The following is a 16495-nucleotide window of genomic DNA, read 5'->3' on the forward strand; positions in this document are numbered from 1 at the left end:
GGAAAAATCTTGGATCTCATGACATCAGTGGGCAGATACTGAGGTCATCTTCTGAGCAGCAATGTATTTCATTATATTTTTATAATATCTTTCAATCAGCAGAAAGTACCCAAAATCTGGAAACGGGCAACAATCATACCAGTTGCAAAACACAAATCCACCAAGACATTAAATGATTTCAGACCAGTGATCTCGTTAGTTTGAGAAAAGTGTTAGAAGGCATGTGCTCCACCAGATACAATACCTCTGGATCCCAGGCAATTTGCCCATAGGGCTGAAAGAGGAGTCAGAGGTTCTCTTATGAGCCCTGTATATATAGCCCTGTGGATCCCAGTAAACCCTGACATTATCAAATCTCTTATATTCACCTCTAAAAGGTCTCGGGACACATGCCAGGCCTTTTCTTAAAGATTTCTCCTCAGCCTTTAACATCATTCAACTACACGTGTTAGTGGAACGATTACCCTCAAATTTTAATCGAGACTTTAATATTCTAGGTTGAATCTTAGACTTTTTGACCTAAAGATCAAGGTTTTACATCAGTGCAGCTTTGTTTTTCCAATGGGTCTCCTCAGGGCTGTGCGCTATCCTCCATCCTCTACATTTTGTAGAAAGAAGTCTGGCTGTAGAAGTTCTTTTGAGGACAGACACATCATTAAGTTTGCTGATGACTCATTGTTAGTCTCCTTCAAGTTGTAGAGAGTAATCATGGGCCTGTAAAGGGTTATTTTGTTCCATTGTGTAATGTTTCCTTTAACTTAATGTGTCAAAATCCAAAGACATGATCATTGATTATAGGGAGCAACCACCAGCTGCAAAACTAACAATGATGAAAATGAAATTGTCAGTCAAATTGTCATTGTCAAACAGTTACAAATATCTTGGCAATATCGTTGATTATAAGCTAACTTTTCAGGAAAACACAGCCGACATATGTTAGAAGAGCCAGCAGTGATTATTATTCCTAAGAAAATTCAGTTATTTTAATGTGTGACAATGACTATTCTATAGAACTTTAATTGAACGTGTCCTTACATTCACTGCACTGGTTTGGTAACCTTAATTTATGCAATAAAAAGAGACGGAGCAGGATTGTGAAGGTCTCCAGGAAAATTATTGGTGCACAGCAGTAACAGCTTTTAGACACCTGTCAGCAGCTATATCACCCTGCTACATACAAGTGAGAGTCCACTGAAGCTCAGCAGGTGTGAGCCTGGCCATTACCTGGATGGGAGACCTCCTGGGAAAGCTAGGGTTTCTGCTAGAAGAAGTGTTAGTGGGACAAGTGGGGGGCTCACCCTGTAGTCTGTATGGGTCCTAATGCTGCAGTATAGTGATGGGAATACTATACTGTAAAAAAGGTGCCATCCTTTGGATTATTATTATTCAAACAAATAGTGCAGGAGACCAATATTATCATTGACTGTCATAACCACCCCATGTACACTGAATCTGGGCGCCAATTTAGACTACCCAGATACAAGTGCAATAGCATCAAATCATCTTTTATTCCCACGGTTATAAACCTACTCAATTGGGACAATTTCTTGTATTTTTCTTCCTCATGACAGATGTACATCTCTTATTTGTAAATGGGTTCATGTTGTTATAAATGTATTGTGCATTATATAATGCCTTTTACCTGCCTGCAAAGCAAATTTGGGAAAATAAAAGTAAGTCAATCAATTAATCAATTAAGTAAGTAAATCAATCATACTACAGACAATAGGTGCTGAGCATCAAATTAAATGCATCATCTTTAACTGCAAAAGATCAAAAAACGTATTACTAGGAACGGAAAATTACAATCTTCTTTAGCCAAGAGCAACAGACATAACAAGCGTAGATTCATTATGATGGTTAACATTTGTCATCAAAACAGTTCTTCTATAAAAGTAACAGGCTAGTAGCATGTCAGAACACCGCTGGAAGCTTTACAAGTAATACATCTGTGATGCATGCTTACACCAGGTTGGAAACACTATCTAGTGCTCTCCTGTCTCATTATTCTCATAGAGCCTGGGCAACCGCTTGCTTGCTCACTGGTCTCTAAGCCCTAGGTGTCACACATTGCCACACATTGTCGCAGCTCATCCTATAGAATGGGTTCACATCTGTCAAGCAGGATATTCACAGCATAACTGTCACATTATGCTCATCACAATAAAATCCATTCATCTATCCATCTTGCAACCACTTCTGCCAATTCAGAGTCGCAACGGTAGAGACAGGCACACAAAGAGATGTTTTTTTTTAAACACAAACTCACATCAGAACCAATTCCCAGAAGCTAATTAACCTACCAGTATTTTTTGGACTGTGGGAGGAAACCCATGTGAACAGGGGGAAATAAACCCCATGCAGCTAGCACCCCGGATCTAGAACTGAACCCAGGACCCTAGTACTGTAAGGCAGCAATGCTAACCACTGTACCATCGTGCTGCCCCCTCGGGATAAACTATTAAGTGAGCAGTATGAGGCCCTATGTTGTGAATGAATGAACCTAGCAAGAATGGAAGGAAGGAAAGTACCCTGTAGCCTTGTTGTCATCAATCACAACTAGTGGAGTTCTGAAGAAACTACGCACACCCATGCTCATTCCACACTGCAACTTCCTCATCGATTGGTCTAATGAGGTTATTCGGTTAAAGTAACTGTGCCTCTTGGCCACTCACAAATAATCAATTAAAATAATACCAAAAACAGTTAAGCATAATTTAAATATGCATTTGTAATAAAGAAAACATGCAGAGAGTGATCTTTCATAATATGTCATCTTTCATATTGACATAATACAAATCACAGAAACTATTATTGCAAATGCTGCTTGCACAGACATATGACTGAAACATTATTAGCTACAGAAATAACAAACTGCAGGTCTGGCAAGTCGGAGGTTTATTTTTCCTTATTTTAATATTTATCCTACACATTTGGGAGCAAATGGTTTTTAGAGTGCTCTTATTTAACCGACCCCCTAGAAGTAAAAGGGAACTGGAGGATCCAGTCTTACCAATACAGTACAATTTACCTCTAGAGAAGTTAACAGTGTTAACAGGTCACCGGGGACTCAATGAATTAGAGGTGTTATGTTGGTTTTGTTTAAATGAACCCATCTTCAGTTCTGCTGCATTACAATGTTACTCAGAGGAATTTGCTATACAGAACTAATGCAGCTAAAGAAACTCATCTGCACCAAATCCTTATGCACGAAGTGTATGCTGACATTTAATTATGAAGTTTAATGCTTCTTTTTTCTAAGATGTACTGGGCTTCTTTATCTCAAAGAACACACAAACCTTATGCAGTCACAGTTTTTGTTGCTTACAGTCATTTCGGCATTGCTCATTACAGTTAACAATTGTTTATAAAAATGACAATGTCAGACAGTTTTAAAACAATCATCAGTTCATTAATGGAAGTTTCACTAGGGAAACACTTCTCACATAATTCAATTTTTCAATTAAGTCACAGCTAATATACAGTACACTCTGTATATACACTCCACAGCTGTGAGCCTGGAATAACTTGAGGATTATTTTAATTCTGACATACCAGTCTGAAATCAAGCGATAAGGATGACATTTAAAAAAGAAATCCATTTGGAAAAAAAAGTTTTTTTGAAGTTTTACAAAACAAATTGCAGAAACCTGATAAAGTAAAAAAAAAAGAAATGTCTGCATATTTAACTAACATGCTGCCAAGGAGGAAGACTTTCATTAAATTCCAGAAAATGCTTATTAAAATATCAAGCCTCTACCTTTTTTATTAAATGTGTTTAATGGCTCTAGTTTCTTTTTAAGAGAAAGCTAACGTCCATGTTAAGTGATAGAACTGGGACTTGGAACTAATATCAGTTTATCAAATACATTTTTAAGGAAAATTAAATGTCATGAAATAATTATACTGGAATGTAACAATTAAAGTTGGTAATTACTAGTCCTAATTATGCAAAAAAATCACTGGTTCCATAGCCCTAAAGTAAGTGTAAAGTCACACCTGGAATCTACTGAAATGTATTATCTCGGTTTACAAAATAGCTTATTTTTTTATTTAGCTGATTTGGGGACTCAAACTCATCAAATCACTCAATGTATAACTATACAACAGATAAGCTTAAATAAAAATGCAATATGTAATTTGTAAAAAAGGTGAGATACATCTTCACAGATCAAAATTATTCCATATCTTTCAAAAAGTAATTACAGAAGCTTCTACTATTTTGTAATCATAATTGCCAATCCAAATTCTCTGAAGTGCCTGTTTTAAATTGCCTCTAGCCACTTGCTGTTATTACCTACAGTATATATTCCCTTTTGGACAGTAGGTTTCCACTCCAGGTCTCTATAACAGGTTTGCTTTGGGGAAATTACAATGCAGACAACCTCAATATTATTGAGATCCATCTGCCATGATTTACAGTTAATTTCCTACCCAGGTCAGTGAGTGGGCAGTGACATATCATTTTACACAGCTACATAAGACCTTAAATCTGATTAAGTATTGAGACTGCAGGCATTCTTCAGCCAAGTGACTGGATGGGAAAGAAAAACAAATTCTGAGACAAAACTGAGCTGCATCCAAAACAGCACCACATTTTCAAGGTATCCCAGATTATGAAGTTCATGTAAAGCCCTATAAAGAGCATTTAGTTATTTCACAAAGTTTAGCTCAAAGACTAATCATAATCCAAGACAGGATACTGGAGGACGCTTTGCAGAAACAGTGTAACCAGTAAACCAGTGTAATTATAAGCACTTACCAAGCAGAGCAGACATGTTCTGGAAAATTCTGAGGAGCTCAGGTGTGATGGAGGGGCTGTTTTCCAATGTTACTAACCTGCAAATAAATCAGAGCAGCATTTCTCAATGCTCAGCATGGGAGACTAAAGAAATAAAGACCAGTGGTGGAAGTCTATAATGATCTATTTTTCTAAAAGACTACTTTTCTGTGATTATACAAAATGCCTTGGGGAAAAAAAAAACATTGTTCTTTAATCTGACCAATCTATATATCATTCAAAACATCACAACAGAGATTTTGATAGACGTAAACGTTATTCCTTATTTTGTATGTCTATAAAGACTTCCTAATGTGAAACTTATCATAAAACACACAAAGAATCCTTTAGCCACAGCTAATGGCATGTAGTTCAAAAGCAATATGAATACTCTCTAAAGGAAATTGCAAATATAATCCCACATACAGGTAGTGGAAAAAAAAGAGGATGTACCAATGTGAAGTAACTTATCAGGGCACTGGGCCACCACATGCAGTGTAAGTACCATGGAATAGTCGACCTATGTCTGGAATTGTACAAGTGCCATTCTTCAAAAGGAAAGTAAACCAGGCCTGATTATTCATTTGTTGAGAAAATGGTGACAGATAATTAATTTGACCAATCACATTTATTCCCCTCTTCTACGGTCTTTTGCCTCTTGTAGGGGCAAGGCCTATTATTTCACTTAGAATTAAGTATCATTAAAGATTTCTGTGCCTTGACCAAGAAACCTGGTGCCTCTCTCTAAATGCACAGGAATTTGCCTGTGAAATTCTTTGGTAAGAGACATCATACAATTGTATCAAGCTGAACAATGTAATGATGTGTAGCACAAATGGGCTCCAGCAAATCTCCAGGCTGTTTCTCAAAGACCACAGGACCATCACCCAAAGAAAGATCAACCAATAAGTGATCTGTAGGATAGGTACCAGAACCAAACCTCATAGCATCTCAGCCTAGCACCTACTGGTGATGTAGCCCCATATACAGGTAAACTGTATATGTGGAACACAAGTCCTTTCTCTCCGCTAAACTCAAGCTCAATCAATCTCTCCAAGCAGTCCAAGTCAGGACTTAAACTTTTCTCAAAGAAGCCAGGCCGAAAGAGTGAGTAAGTAAAGTGCAGAATTCTGTCCAAGATATTCTCTCTGAAACAGAAGAAATCCTGTGTTTGAGACCCCACTTATTTTCATCTGATTAACGAAATTAGACAGTTGGACTCTTCCTTTTTGTCAACTTCAAGTATATCCAGAATGTTCTGAACAAAAAGCTATAGCATGGACTAAACTAAGTTCCCCTTTTGTTTACCTTGTGAGCCTCAAGAAGACAAACTGTGTATAGACTGTTTAAAAGACCAAAATAAGCAAGCCACGACTTTGGCAGAGTTGCCCGTGGCCGATGCAAGTGCTAGGCAATGCCAGAAAAGCTCTCTCTCTCCTCCCAGTACCAAGAAGCTGGCACAGTAACCCAGCTTTTACCCGTGCGAAGTTTAAACTCATCAAGGACATTTGGACAACGGATCTTGGAGTATAAAACTTGATTCAATTATTCACATTATAACTGTTGAGAAGTGAACGATTATTCCAAATGCACGTTTAAAGTTTAGTTCACAATAGGAAATGTAAATTTACTTGTGTCTGAGAATATAATAGTGATTTAGTTATATGAGACTGATAAAACCCATGAGCTAAACTGTAGCACATAGTCGTGTGTAGCGGCAATGCTTGTTAATAAGACAGAATTAAGTGTTGCTGTGCTTTCCCAAGTGAGGCCCCATCTCTCTCTTTATCTCTGTGGTGCAGCCACAGAGAAGCTATTCATGCAGGCTGATTTAAAGATGTTTTCTTTTGATAAGGGACAGCTCCCAAATGGGGATGCACTTAGCTAAACCAGGCTATCATGATCAATGGTCATCCATTGGCGCCTAAAAGTCTGCAAGACTCCAAGGGAGAGCCTCATCCAAGTGGTTTACAACCCCAAGGTCAGAGGGCATGGTTACTCATCATCAGCCAATCAGGAACTGGTAGGGCCGAGTAACCCACGTGGGTCTCTGATGCCCACGAAACTTTCAGCCAATGAACGAGCTGAAGTTCCTCCAGGTAAAAACAGGCAACACAGAGCTCCTAAAAGGGGAATTCTAAGAAGAATTCCAGGGGTGCGAGACAATTCCAGGGCAGGATGGCCCAGGAGCAGAAGGCTCCCAAGGGCAGGACATTCTCGCAGCACGCCTCCTGACCATCCTGAGACTCAGCCCGGACAACCACGTAACGGCCAGTGTGTCCGAGTGCCAGAACTTTGCTTTGTTCTAAGAGTCGAGAGCGGAGGTCGCCACGAGTAACCAAAGGATCCACCCGAGGTTAGCATCAGCAGCAAGCCTCGTGAACAGGTCAGAACTGTGGACAGCTGAATCAGTATTCAGAACTAGCGCTTCATCAGGAACGAACCGGTCTTCTTCCTGACCTGCTGTGACCCACAGTCATCTTTTCTCCTGTGCACAACTTTGCTAGTTAAAGCCAACACTAACTAGCCGGTCTTCAGAGAGGAGCGCCGCAGGAGTCTCCACTACTGTTCCTTTCTTTCTGCCTGCAGGAGATCTGAATCCCCAGAGATTGGATGAGTATTCAACTTCACTGCATTACAGCTCTAAAATTCAATTGTTATCCCAACCAGTTGATATCAATTTAATTCCTAAGAGTTATGTACTTGTTTTGAGTATCTAATGTAGAAGTTGTAACCAAGTTCAATTACGAAACGGTCTAAATGAATGATATACCGAACGTATGTCCTCTTGATATATGTAACTCTTCGTGACTGAATGAATATATATCTTTTGTATTCTGATAACCCTCACGATAAGATCTGTTAGGTTTACATGCATATTCTATGTATTAATAAATGTATCCTTGTGTATTAGTACCTGTGTGTGTGCGTTGTTTGAGTTATATCGCATGGTTGGATTCTAAGGCCATTAAAAGAATCATTTTGTGATTTACTGCCACAATTAATAATTGTCCCAGTAAATGCCCAAACCCCTACAGAACTGGTGCCTCGTGAGAGCAGACTACACGTGCATATTTTGACAATGAAATGATTAAGTCTAATCTTTCAATCCCTGAGTGAACGATCAACCATTCATGTTCACAGCAGATCTTCTTAGATCTATTTAGAAACCATGTGTGAGACTAAATTATTGTTTGGTTATTTGGGTGATTCCTAAAAGGTGTTAAGTATTCTAGCAATTTACTGCTACAATGTATGATAGTTACAGCAAATTACAGTAAAACACACCATCTCCTACACTGTGCTCTTTGCACTGCTTCTACTGGACTCGCAAACGAGCACTGCAAGGTGTAATGAGATGCTTGTGCTCTTCTAACCAACAATCATTTCCTAGTCTGTGGAGCTGTAAGCAGATGGCTCGTTTCCCAGATTGAAATATGCAATCATTTGATCTGCAGTTGAGAGGTTGTTTTGCCTTGCACTTCAGATTAATGCACAGATATCATCATCTTGTAGTATAAGCTTCCTCCAGCTGTTGCCCATTGCTGGCGATGTTTCTCCCTCAGAGTCCCATGCTGACATCACCTTAGATACCACTGTTCGTGAAACATCAAAAAGATGAGCTGTCTTGGTCATGGAGGATTCTGCCAAATGCATTCCAACAACATCCCTCTTTCAAAGTCACTGAGGTCTTTTCTTGTAGCCATGCTAGCCTTAATTTCAGGAGTCAGGGATATCACCCTGCAACTCACAACTGCCAACCCACTGAAACTAAGCAGGTGTGAGCCTGGCCAGTACCTGGATTGGATTAAAATGGCTATATACTGTAAAACAGGTCCATCCTTCAGATGAGACATAAAACCAAGGTCCTGACTCTCTGTGGTCATTAAAAATCCCAGGGCGTTTCTTGAAAAGAGTTGGGGTGTTAACCAGGATTCCTGGCTAAATTTCCCATTGGCCTTTTCTAATCATGGTCTCCTAATAATCCCCATTTGTAAACTATCTTCATCACTCCCCAATAATAGCTGGTGTGTGGTGAGAGTACTGGAGCACTATGGCTGCCGTTGCATCAACCAGGTGGGGCTGCACATTGGTGGTGGTGTCCAAAAAGTGCTATATAAGCATAAGGAATTATTAATTATTATTATTAGGAGTACAGGTCTGTCCAGCATTTTTATATATCATGCTGGGAAGTTATTTACTAAATATAAGCATGAGCCACATCTGTATGGAAGACCTTGCTTTCAATTTACTTGGTGTCTCTTATGAATACAGGTGCTTCCATTTTTTGTCAACTACCTGTACCTGAATTAATAATAGTAAATAAGTAGAATGTAGTGTTATATTTTCCTTCAACTGGATCTGCAATAGTAAATGGAACATTCTTATTCATCAAAATACCTTGGATTTACTCCACAGTTTTCTTTCCATAATTTTAGTTTCAGAATCTTGTTTCATTTCTCTTTACTTCTACAACCATTTTATCAGCACAGGAGAAAAACAGCTAGCACACATGCACAGTCGGAAAAGCAGCTGGGACATCTGCCAGCGTACAAAGCTTACAGCAGAGCCAAAGCAGACACCACTCTCACTGACAGGACTGCAAGCTTGCAAGGCTCGTCAAGCCACAAGGGTACCGACTGCACAGCAAGCCAAGATACTCTTGTGGACTTGAATCCATCCAGTCCCAGTAGTGCTCAGTCTTGGGAATTACAGTTCCAACAGCTAATGATAAGCCCCAATTCAGACCACTGATCTGTGAACTATAGGCTCCAACCTGCTACTAAAGAGCTGCCTCTACTGGCTGAGTTACTTGGGAGGCACTGGTGTTATTGCTTTTCTTATGGTCAGAAATACTGGAATGTACTAGCAACAGTCATATACAAATTAAAGCACCGGCATGAAGATATTTTTATTTGCTTGTGCATATTATACATTCAGTATATTTAGTATATTACATTTTATACTAATCTTTAACATGTTAATGTCATGGTCAATGGGCATTTTTCCATCACATCCCACTATAATTCTGTTGGGTTTTTTTTGGCTTTCAATAAAGAAAGCCATTTTCACTTCAACAGGTATCAATTTCTGTACTTAATATTTTTCTTCTTAAATACTTGCATCTTGTACAGTTACAAAAGAGACCTTCCGAATGTGCACAGATGCCCATAAAATTACTGTAAAGTCCAATTTTTCAAAGAAGAGAAGTCATGCTTTTAGTAACCATGGTAACCTACTTTATTAAACTGGCAACTTTCATCACTAAGACTACAAAAAATTGCAAAGACCTACACAGTACAAATGTGTAAGTGGGATGAGAAGGCATTTTGGAGCCTTTCATCATGCCATATCTCTTTTCAAAGACAATACAACTGTGATTATAGTAAAGATGAGTTTTGTCATGTTAAATCATATTAATTATTTCTCAAAAGCTTGATGAAACTGAAGAAAATGGATTCCACAAAGCCAATGTCTAAGCTAATTCCAAACAGTTTCTGAAAAGTGAGGACTTGCAAGAACCTATGGATGAAAAATGTAAAAGTCAAGACTAATCTTGAAGTTGGGATAATTTAATCTGGTTCCTGTTTGCATGCCTCCAACCTCTCAACTGCAATAAATAACACAGATCACAAGACAAACAGCACTCTCTTCAAATTTCCACTCACACAGAAGACCTGGTTGGCAGCCAATATTTGTGATGGTACCATAAAAATTAAAGCCAACCTAATTGCCCTAATGGAATGGCCAGATTTATAGAACACAAAACTTTATATCAGTAAAATGTAACATCAGAAGCAGAAATATAAATGAGTTATAGAACAGAACAAAACCCAGCAGAATCCAGAATAAGCCTGAATTGGATTCAGGTTTTACAGCATATGAGCATTACATAAAAGCAAGTAAAAGGTATAGAAAAAAAAAGAGAAATGGGTAAGGAGGTACTGTATCATAATTAATTTGTAAAGCTGTATTCATTTCTAGTCCACCGACAGATTCCTCAGCAGACCGGTAAAGGGAATTATGATATTTTGAGAAATCTTTGTTTTCTTTGTCTAATGAACGATGTGGGAGAGAGGCGATTCTGCTGTTCAGGATCTTCAAAGAGGAAAAAATGATATTTTAAAATAACTTCAACAGTGGGGAATATAGGAATTTAAATGGAAAGTTAGAAGTAGATATAGTACTCATTTGAGAAAAAAAACATGCATGGACTAGTGAATGTATTAAATACTTCATGAATCCATTTAAGAACCTGATTAATTCTGTGTTAACATTACTTAAATAGCATAACATGAAAAAGCTCTCAACAGCAAAGGGACCTTTCCTTGCTCTAATTATTCTTCCACTGATACAGCTTTCCCACTTAGAAAGGGTTGTTATCTCACTTAAAAAAAGTAAAATGTTATATAAATGATCTCATACCTCAAACTATGAAAAAATGGATAATACTTAAGCATTCAACTATCTTCATCATATATAATACTACTGGAACAACAATAAAATAAAACAGCCTAGTGGGAAATTAGCAAAACTGTACAAAAGAGGGTTAAGAGTGACAATCATTATTTGAATCGAATATAAGAGTATTATATCAATACAATTATGGTTTGTTGCAATATCTTCTGGAGGATGAAAAATCAGGAGCAAAAAAGATGACATACCACAGTTCTAACCCATCCTCCAGCAGGTAGACATGAGGTGGCTGTGAGACATCCGTGCTTAACTGGATTACCGGCAATAGGAATGGATAAAGGTTCTTGCTTTCAGCTCCTAGCCCCTACGAAAGAGGAAAAAATAAAATACTAAAAAACTCAAAAATGGTTACATAATCGTAAGGAAAAAAAATCTTATTGTCACTGTTTTCAGTAGAATTTTGTTTACTGTTATTTCACTTTTATCTGCATTGTGCTTACTATATTTCATAATGCATCATCAGAAAGAATCATCCCATTAAATAAACAGGATGTAATTTAATCTGCAAGACATCTACTGAGGGTAACTGTAAAACATCCGATATTTCAAACTGAACTGTTTTGAATACCTAAGCAAATATTAATAGTATAATTATATTATACTGTACCTATATTATAATTATAATAATACCTTTAACTAATATCAATAGTTGTGTATGGAAAAGGCCTATTATTTGAGTTAGAATTAAGTGTTATTATTTGAAATCTTTAATCTTTGTGTGCCTGGCTGTACCAGCAGTCTGGTGCCTGGCTGTATTATAGCCAAGGAATGTAGCTCAAGAGTCCCCCTGTTTGTGATCTCAGCCACAGAATGCCCTAGTGGTCTTTGTTTTCGGATGGATGTCCACTGCTGGTATCTGGATGTCTAGCAGAGAACCATAAGCACCTGGTTTCACAAAGAAGATCCACCAATTGAGGGTCTGTGTAAGGTGGGTACCAGAATCAAACCTGATATAAACTCAGCCAATCACCAACTTGTGATCTTGCACTGAAACCTAGATCATTTTTCACTGGTTGACTACTGGATTCTAATCTCTCTCCATCTAAACTGGCACACTGACTTTTCAAACACGTGACTGCAAGTAGTTCGAGTCTGGACTTAAAATTTTCTCCAAGATACGTGGCAGAGACAGTGCGTCAACAAAGTACAGAATTCTGTCCAAGATATTCTCTGTGAAAAGAAGATGTTCATAAACCTACTGTTATCTTTGCCTGAGCAATGAAATTAGACAGTTGGATTCCTTTTTGTTGACAGTCAGAAAATCCAAGCATATTCTGAACAAAGCTATAGCAAGGACGAACTGAGCACTCCTTTTGTCTGCCTTGCAGCCTGGTTCCAAGAGGACAGACTGCTTTCAAAGACCGATATCAGCAAGGAGCTACTTTAGCAAAGCTGTCTGAGGCCAGCTCATGCTGCTTGGCAACGCCAGGCAAAAGCTTTCTCTCTCTTTTCTGTCTGCACTGGAACCCTCCCAGCACAGAGGAATGCAAGCTGCCGTTGACAAATCCACAAAGCTCTGTATCACCATCATGAAGTTTAAACTCATCAAGGACATTTGGACAACGGAACTTTTGAGTATAAATCTTCATTATTCACATTATAGTTCTTCTGGAGAGTTGAACTATTATTCTGAAAGCTTGTTTGATGCTTAGTTCACGATAGTAAATGCATATTTACTTGTGTCTGAGAATATTAATGATTGGTTAAAAGTCATCAAGCAGTCTCAAATTTTACAGTTATAACTGCAACTTTCAACTAATTGTCAGTTTGTATTTTGATCTCTTTAAATTTTATTGACATGAGTTAAAAAAATAAGAACAGTATAAATCTTTAAAACATCTCTGAATTTTAACCTTGTTCGTAAATATTTTTTTTAGAGTTTCCAACACATGTATCCAATGATTTACATTGAATTTTGTAACCAAAATGACACGAGCAGAAAATCATGGAAATGGTGGCAACATTAATAATAGGTCTTCTGGTTTTGGTTTAAACCATGAAAATGTGTAAAAAAACAGTCATTGTATTCTTAGGATAATTTTATTATTAAATATCATTCACTTTTATGAGAAATATGTTGAAATGAGAAGTCTCTAAATACAAAAAGTAACAAATATTTAACAGACAGAAATATTTTTTTTATGCACGTCATTACTCCAAAGATAAAACTGAAAAGGGAAGGGAGCTGTATGCAGAAAACAAGTCTATTACTATAGTATACAGCAAACAAACTGACTTAAAGGAATCTGCTAAAGCCCCCAAAACAACCAAAACAAACAGCATTTGTAACAGAGGAAAACAGAAGGCCTACTGTACCTGTAATTGTGTTTATTTAAATTATTTTGACTGGTTTCTGACAAAAATACCTGCACCTGATATTGTCGTGGTGCAGGAGACAGAGATTCAAATTGAACTAGGTGGTACAAACTTATGACTTGCCAAAGGACAAATTAAGTAGTAATGAGACCCAGACGGATAGCATTCTTGGGTGTCAAGAAATAGACCAGAGAACGACCACCAAAATAAATACAGCTTTAGTCCAAATTCAGGTAAACGAGTAACATATTTAGTCCCTCATGCATTCTGTAGCTATCAGGGCTGCAGTAGCTCCAAAGTATTGTAAAGCTTTCAGGTTTGGAGGCAGTTTGCTGAATAGTAATCTTTTCATAAGTGAAGCTTAGTGGCTGAAATCCAGTTATACTGCCTCTAAAACAGCTGCAGTAATAAAACTGGGATTTTCTATATTCTCATGTCCTGAGAGCTATTCTCTTCATTATTCACAAAACAAAACATTTGTATGACAGACGTATATAAATTAGGCATTAAAAAATGCAACAGATGAGCATTGGAACCAATAGCATTTACTGCACTTTTAATACCTCCCAGTATATGAACTTCATAGATGTTCAGCACTGTTTTCACTTTCTCTTGGCTGGAAAGACTAGCTAGCTAAAAAGAATTATTCAAACATCTCATGCTGATTACAAAAAAACAGCTGAACACCCGTAACTATTTGCATGAGTGACAAGTGATTTTAAGGTCCTTGAAATCATATGAATCTTACTGAAAAGACTCCAGAAGAAATGTTAATCAAGAGACAGCACTTTTGCTGCTTAAAGTATAATAGAAACAGGACTGAAAAAGGAAGATTAAAAAAATAAACTTGAATAGCAGAATGTCAGAAATACTATCAATATGTTAAAGACCCTTAGCTACAGTTCACTTTCATCTGCTTTAACATCTTTGCAATGTGAGATTTCCATTATCATTCCACTTATTGGTATACTTGTGACCAGCTTTCCAGTGAGCAGAAACATATGGTGTCATGACTGCCTACTATTAAAGCACTGACAAGGGGACTTCCCAGGCATTTATTTCAGCAATATTTTTTACATTAACAGCAAGGTTAAAAACAACAAAGTGTGAAAATTAGAGGGAATAAAAGTCCTACACATAATTCCCTAACAGCACATAAAAGCATTTAAGTAAATACTGTGCGAATGACACATGACTCTTCATCAAATAGTCTTTGAAAAGACTAGGTTTTTAAAGAAACCAAGAAAACCTGTAAACACACTGTCCCTCACAGGACCACAAATGAACAGTAAGTCCTGCTTTATTAGCATTCAATACATTTTTTTGTCAGGAAATTTCTACATACCTAGATTATCTTAATATCAATTACAATTTAATTTAAGTTTTACATCAGATATTTAGTCATCTGGAATGTCATATACAGTAAAATAAAGTCAAGCAAAGAGGAAAAACTTTTTAGTTTACCCTAAGTAAAAACGAACAATAGTTTTTGTCTTTATGCATATGTAGCTCACACGATTGCAACAATCAGAAACAGTAATCCAAATAGGGTCTTGTGGCTGCTGAATAAATTACAATAGGTTTGTCCTTTTAGTCCAGGTCCACTCTATGTCAGTATGCATGATAAAGATCTGTACCTGAACCAGATGAACAAGCGTAGTGAGGATGGCACATCGCAGCATGTTGTGTTCTTCTGACTGCTTCCAAAGAAGGGGCAGATACTGCACCAAACATCCCACATAGGGCCTGATCTAGAAAACACAATTATGACACATTAACTGCACATAAGCCAAAATCAAATCAGAAAACAAAAATTTTATTTGATTACTGATGTTGTAACAGAAGAGTTCTTGCTCCGGGATGAGAGTGAAAATAGATAGGCTTTATTGTATGCATACAAGGAACACCTCAATACTAGGGATGTTCAGAGAATACAAAGCAAGCAGCTACCTTTATACAGCCGGTAACATCAAGATTTCCTTGGTTACAAAGAATTTGTCAGGGTGTATGGTTAAGATCATGTTCAAAACAATAAGCTATTAAGAGAAGTTGTGGTTATATGCCTGCCCTCCCTTACAGCCTTGAGATAAGTTTCAGAGATAAGCAAAATTCCACAGGATTAACAAGGAGTTTAATCACAGAAAAAATCCCATAAAACTTATATCATTCTACATTCCCATCTAAACTGTTCTCTAACCACAACCAAATTGTCCTTTTATTTTTGTGCAAAAAGAATTGCAATCATAATTAGAGAAGAAAGGCAGTTTTCAAAAATGTATCAAATACATTGATAAGACTTATCATTGATAAGACAAGAATCGAATTAAGGGCAGATTTTGGAGAATTGTCTGAAATTAACATCCACAATACCATCAATTCTCCAACAACAAAATCATAATTAAATATGATTGGTGTTCAAATTTCTATATTAGTTTCACTTCACAGGAATAAAAAAAACTGAAAGCTGAACTGCACAAATTGATACAAACAATTGCTATATTAATACCAATAGAAATGGTGTCTAGAATTCATTATTTCCATTTACATTTGTTTTCACTGGGTAGTGAAATGATTTGTTCTGATGTTTCAAAGTACTGAATATGCCGACCTGAGACCAAATAGGGTGAGGTCAGTGAACTGTTCCTTCAGGACAGCCGATTTTATAATTGCTGAGACACCCACAAAACTGTACTGACAAATATACAGCAATTACAAGCTCAGACTTTCTACACTGCTCAGACTACAGACCAAAAAGTTATGTCAAAGATATTTTTTGTTATTGTAATTTTGTCAACATTTTCTTCAAAGCTTCCTTAAGGTGAGGTTCAACAGAATTTATTAGTGGAATTCGACGTTTCACCAAGGTATATACCTGGAGCAGAAACACTGACTTAGATGATAAGAATCAGATGTTCGTGTTTA

The 16495-nt window shown here is 37.3% G+C and overlaps 1 protein-coding gene across 1 annotated transcript in view; it reads right to left on the reverse strand.

The window, feature by feature from the left end:
* The window catches only part of ipo11 (importin 11), a 269401-nt gene that overhangs the window by 133920 nt on the left and 118986 nt on the right, over positions 1 to 16495 (reverse strand). The window contains exons 20-22 of the mRNA XM_088911299.1: positions 15211 to 15324; positions 11446 to 11561; positions 4763 to 4839 (exon numbers count right to left, since the gene is read on the reverse strand). Coding sequence (XP_088767425.1) covers positions 4763 to 4839; positions 11446 to 11561; positions 15211 to 15324 — 307 coding nt within the window. The remainder of the gene's footprint in view (positions 1 to 4762; positions 4840 to 11445; positions 11562 to 15210; positions 15325 to 16495) is intronic.

This window comes from Atractosteus spatula, chromosome 3 (genome assembly GCF_055471065.1).
Source record: "Atractosteus spatula isolate fAtrSpa1 chromosome 3, fAtrSpa1.hap1, whole genome shotgun sequence".
Lineage (NCBI taxonomy): Eukaryota > Metazoa > Chordata > Actinopteri > Semionotiformes > Lepisosteidae > Atractosteus > Atractosteus spatula.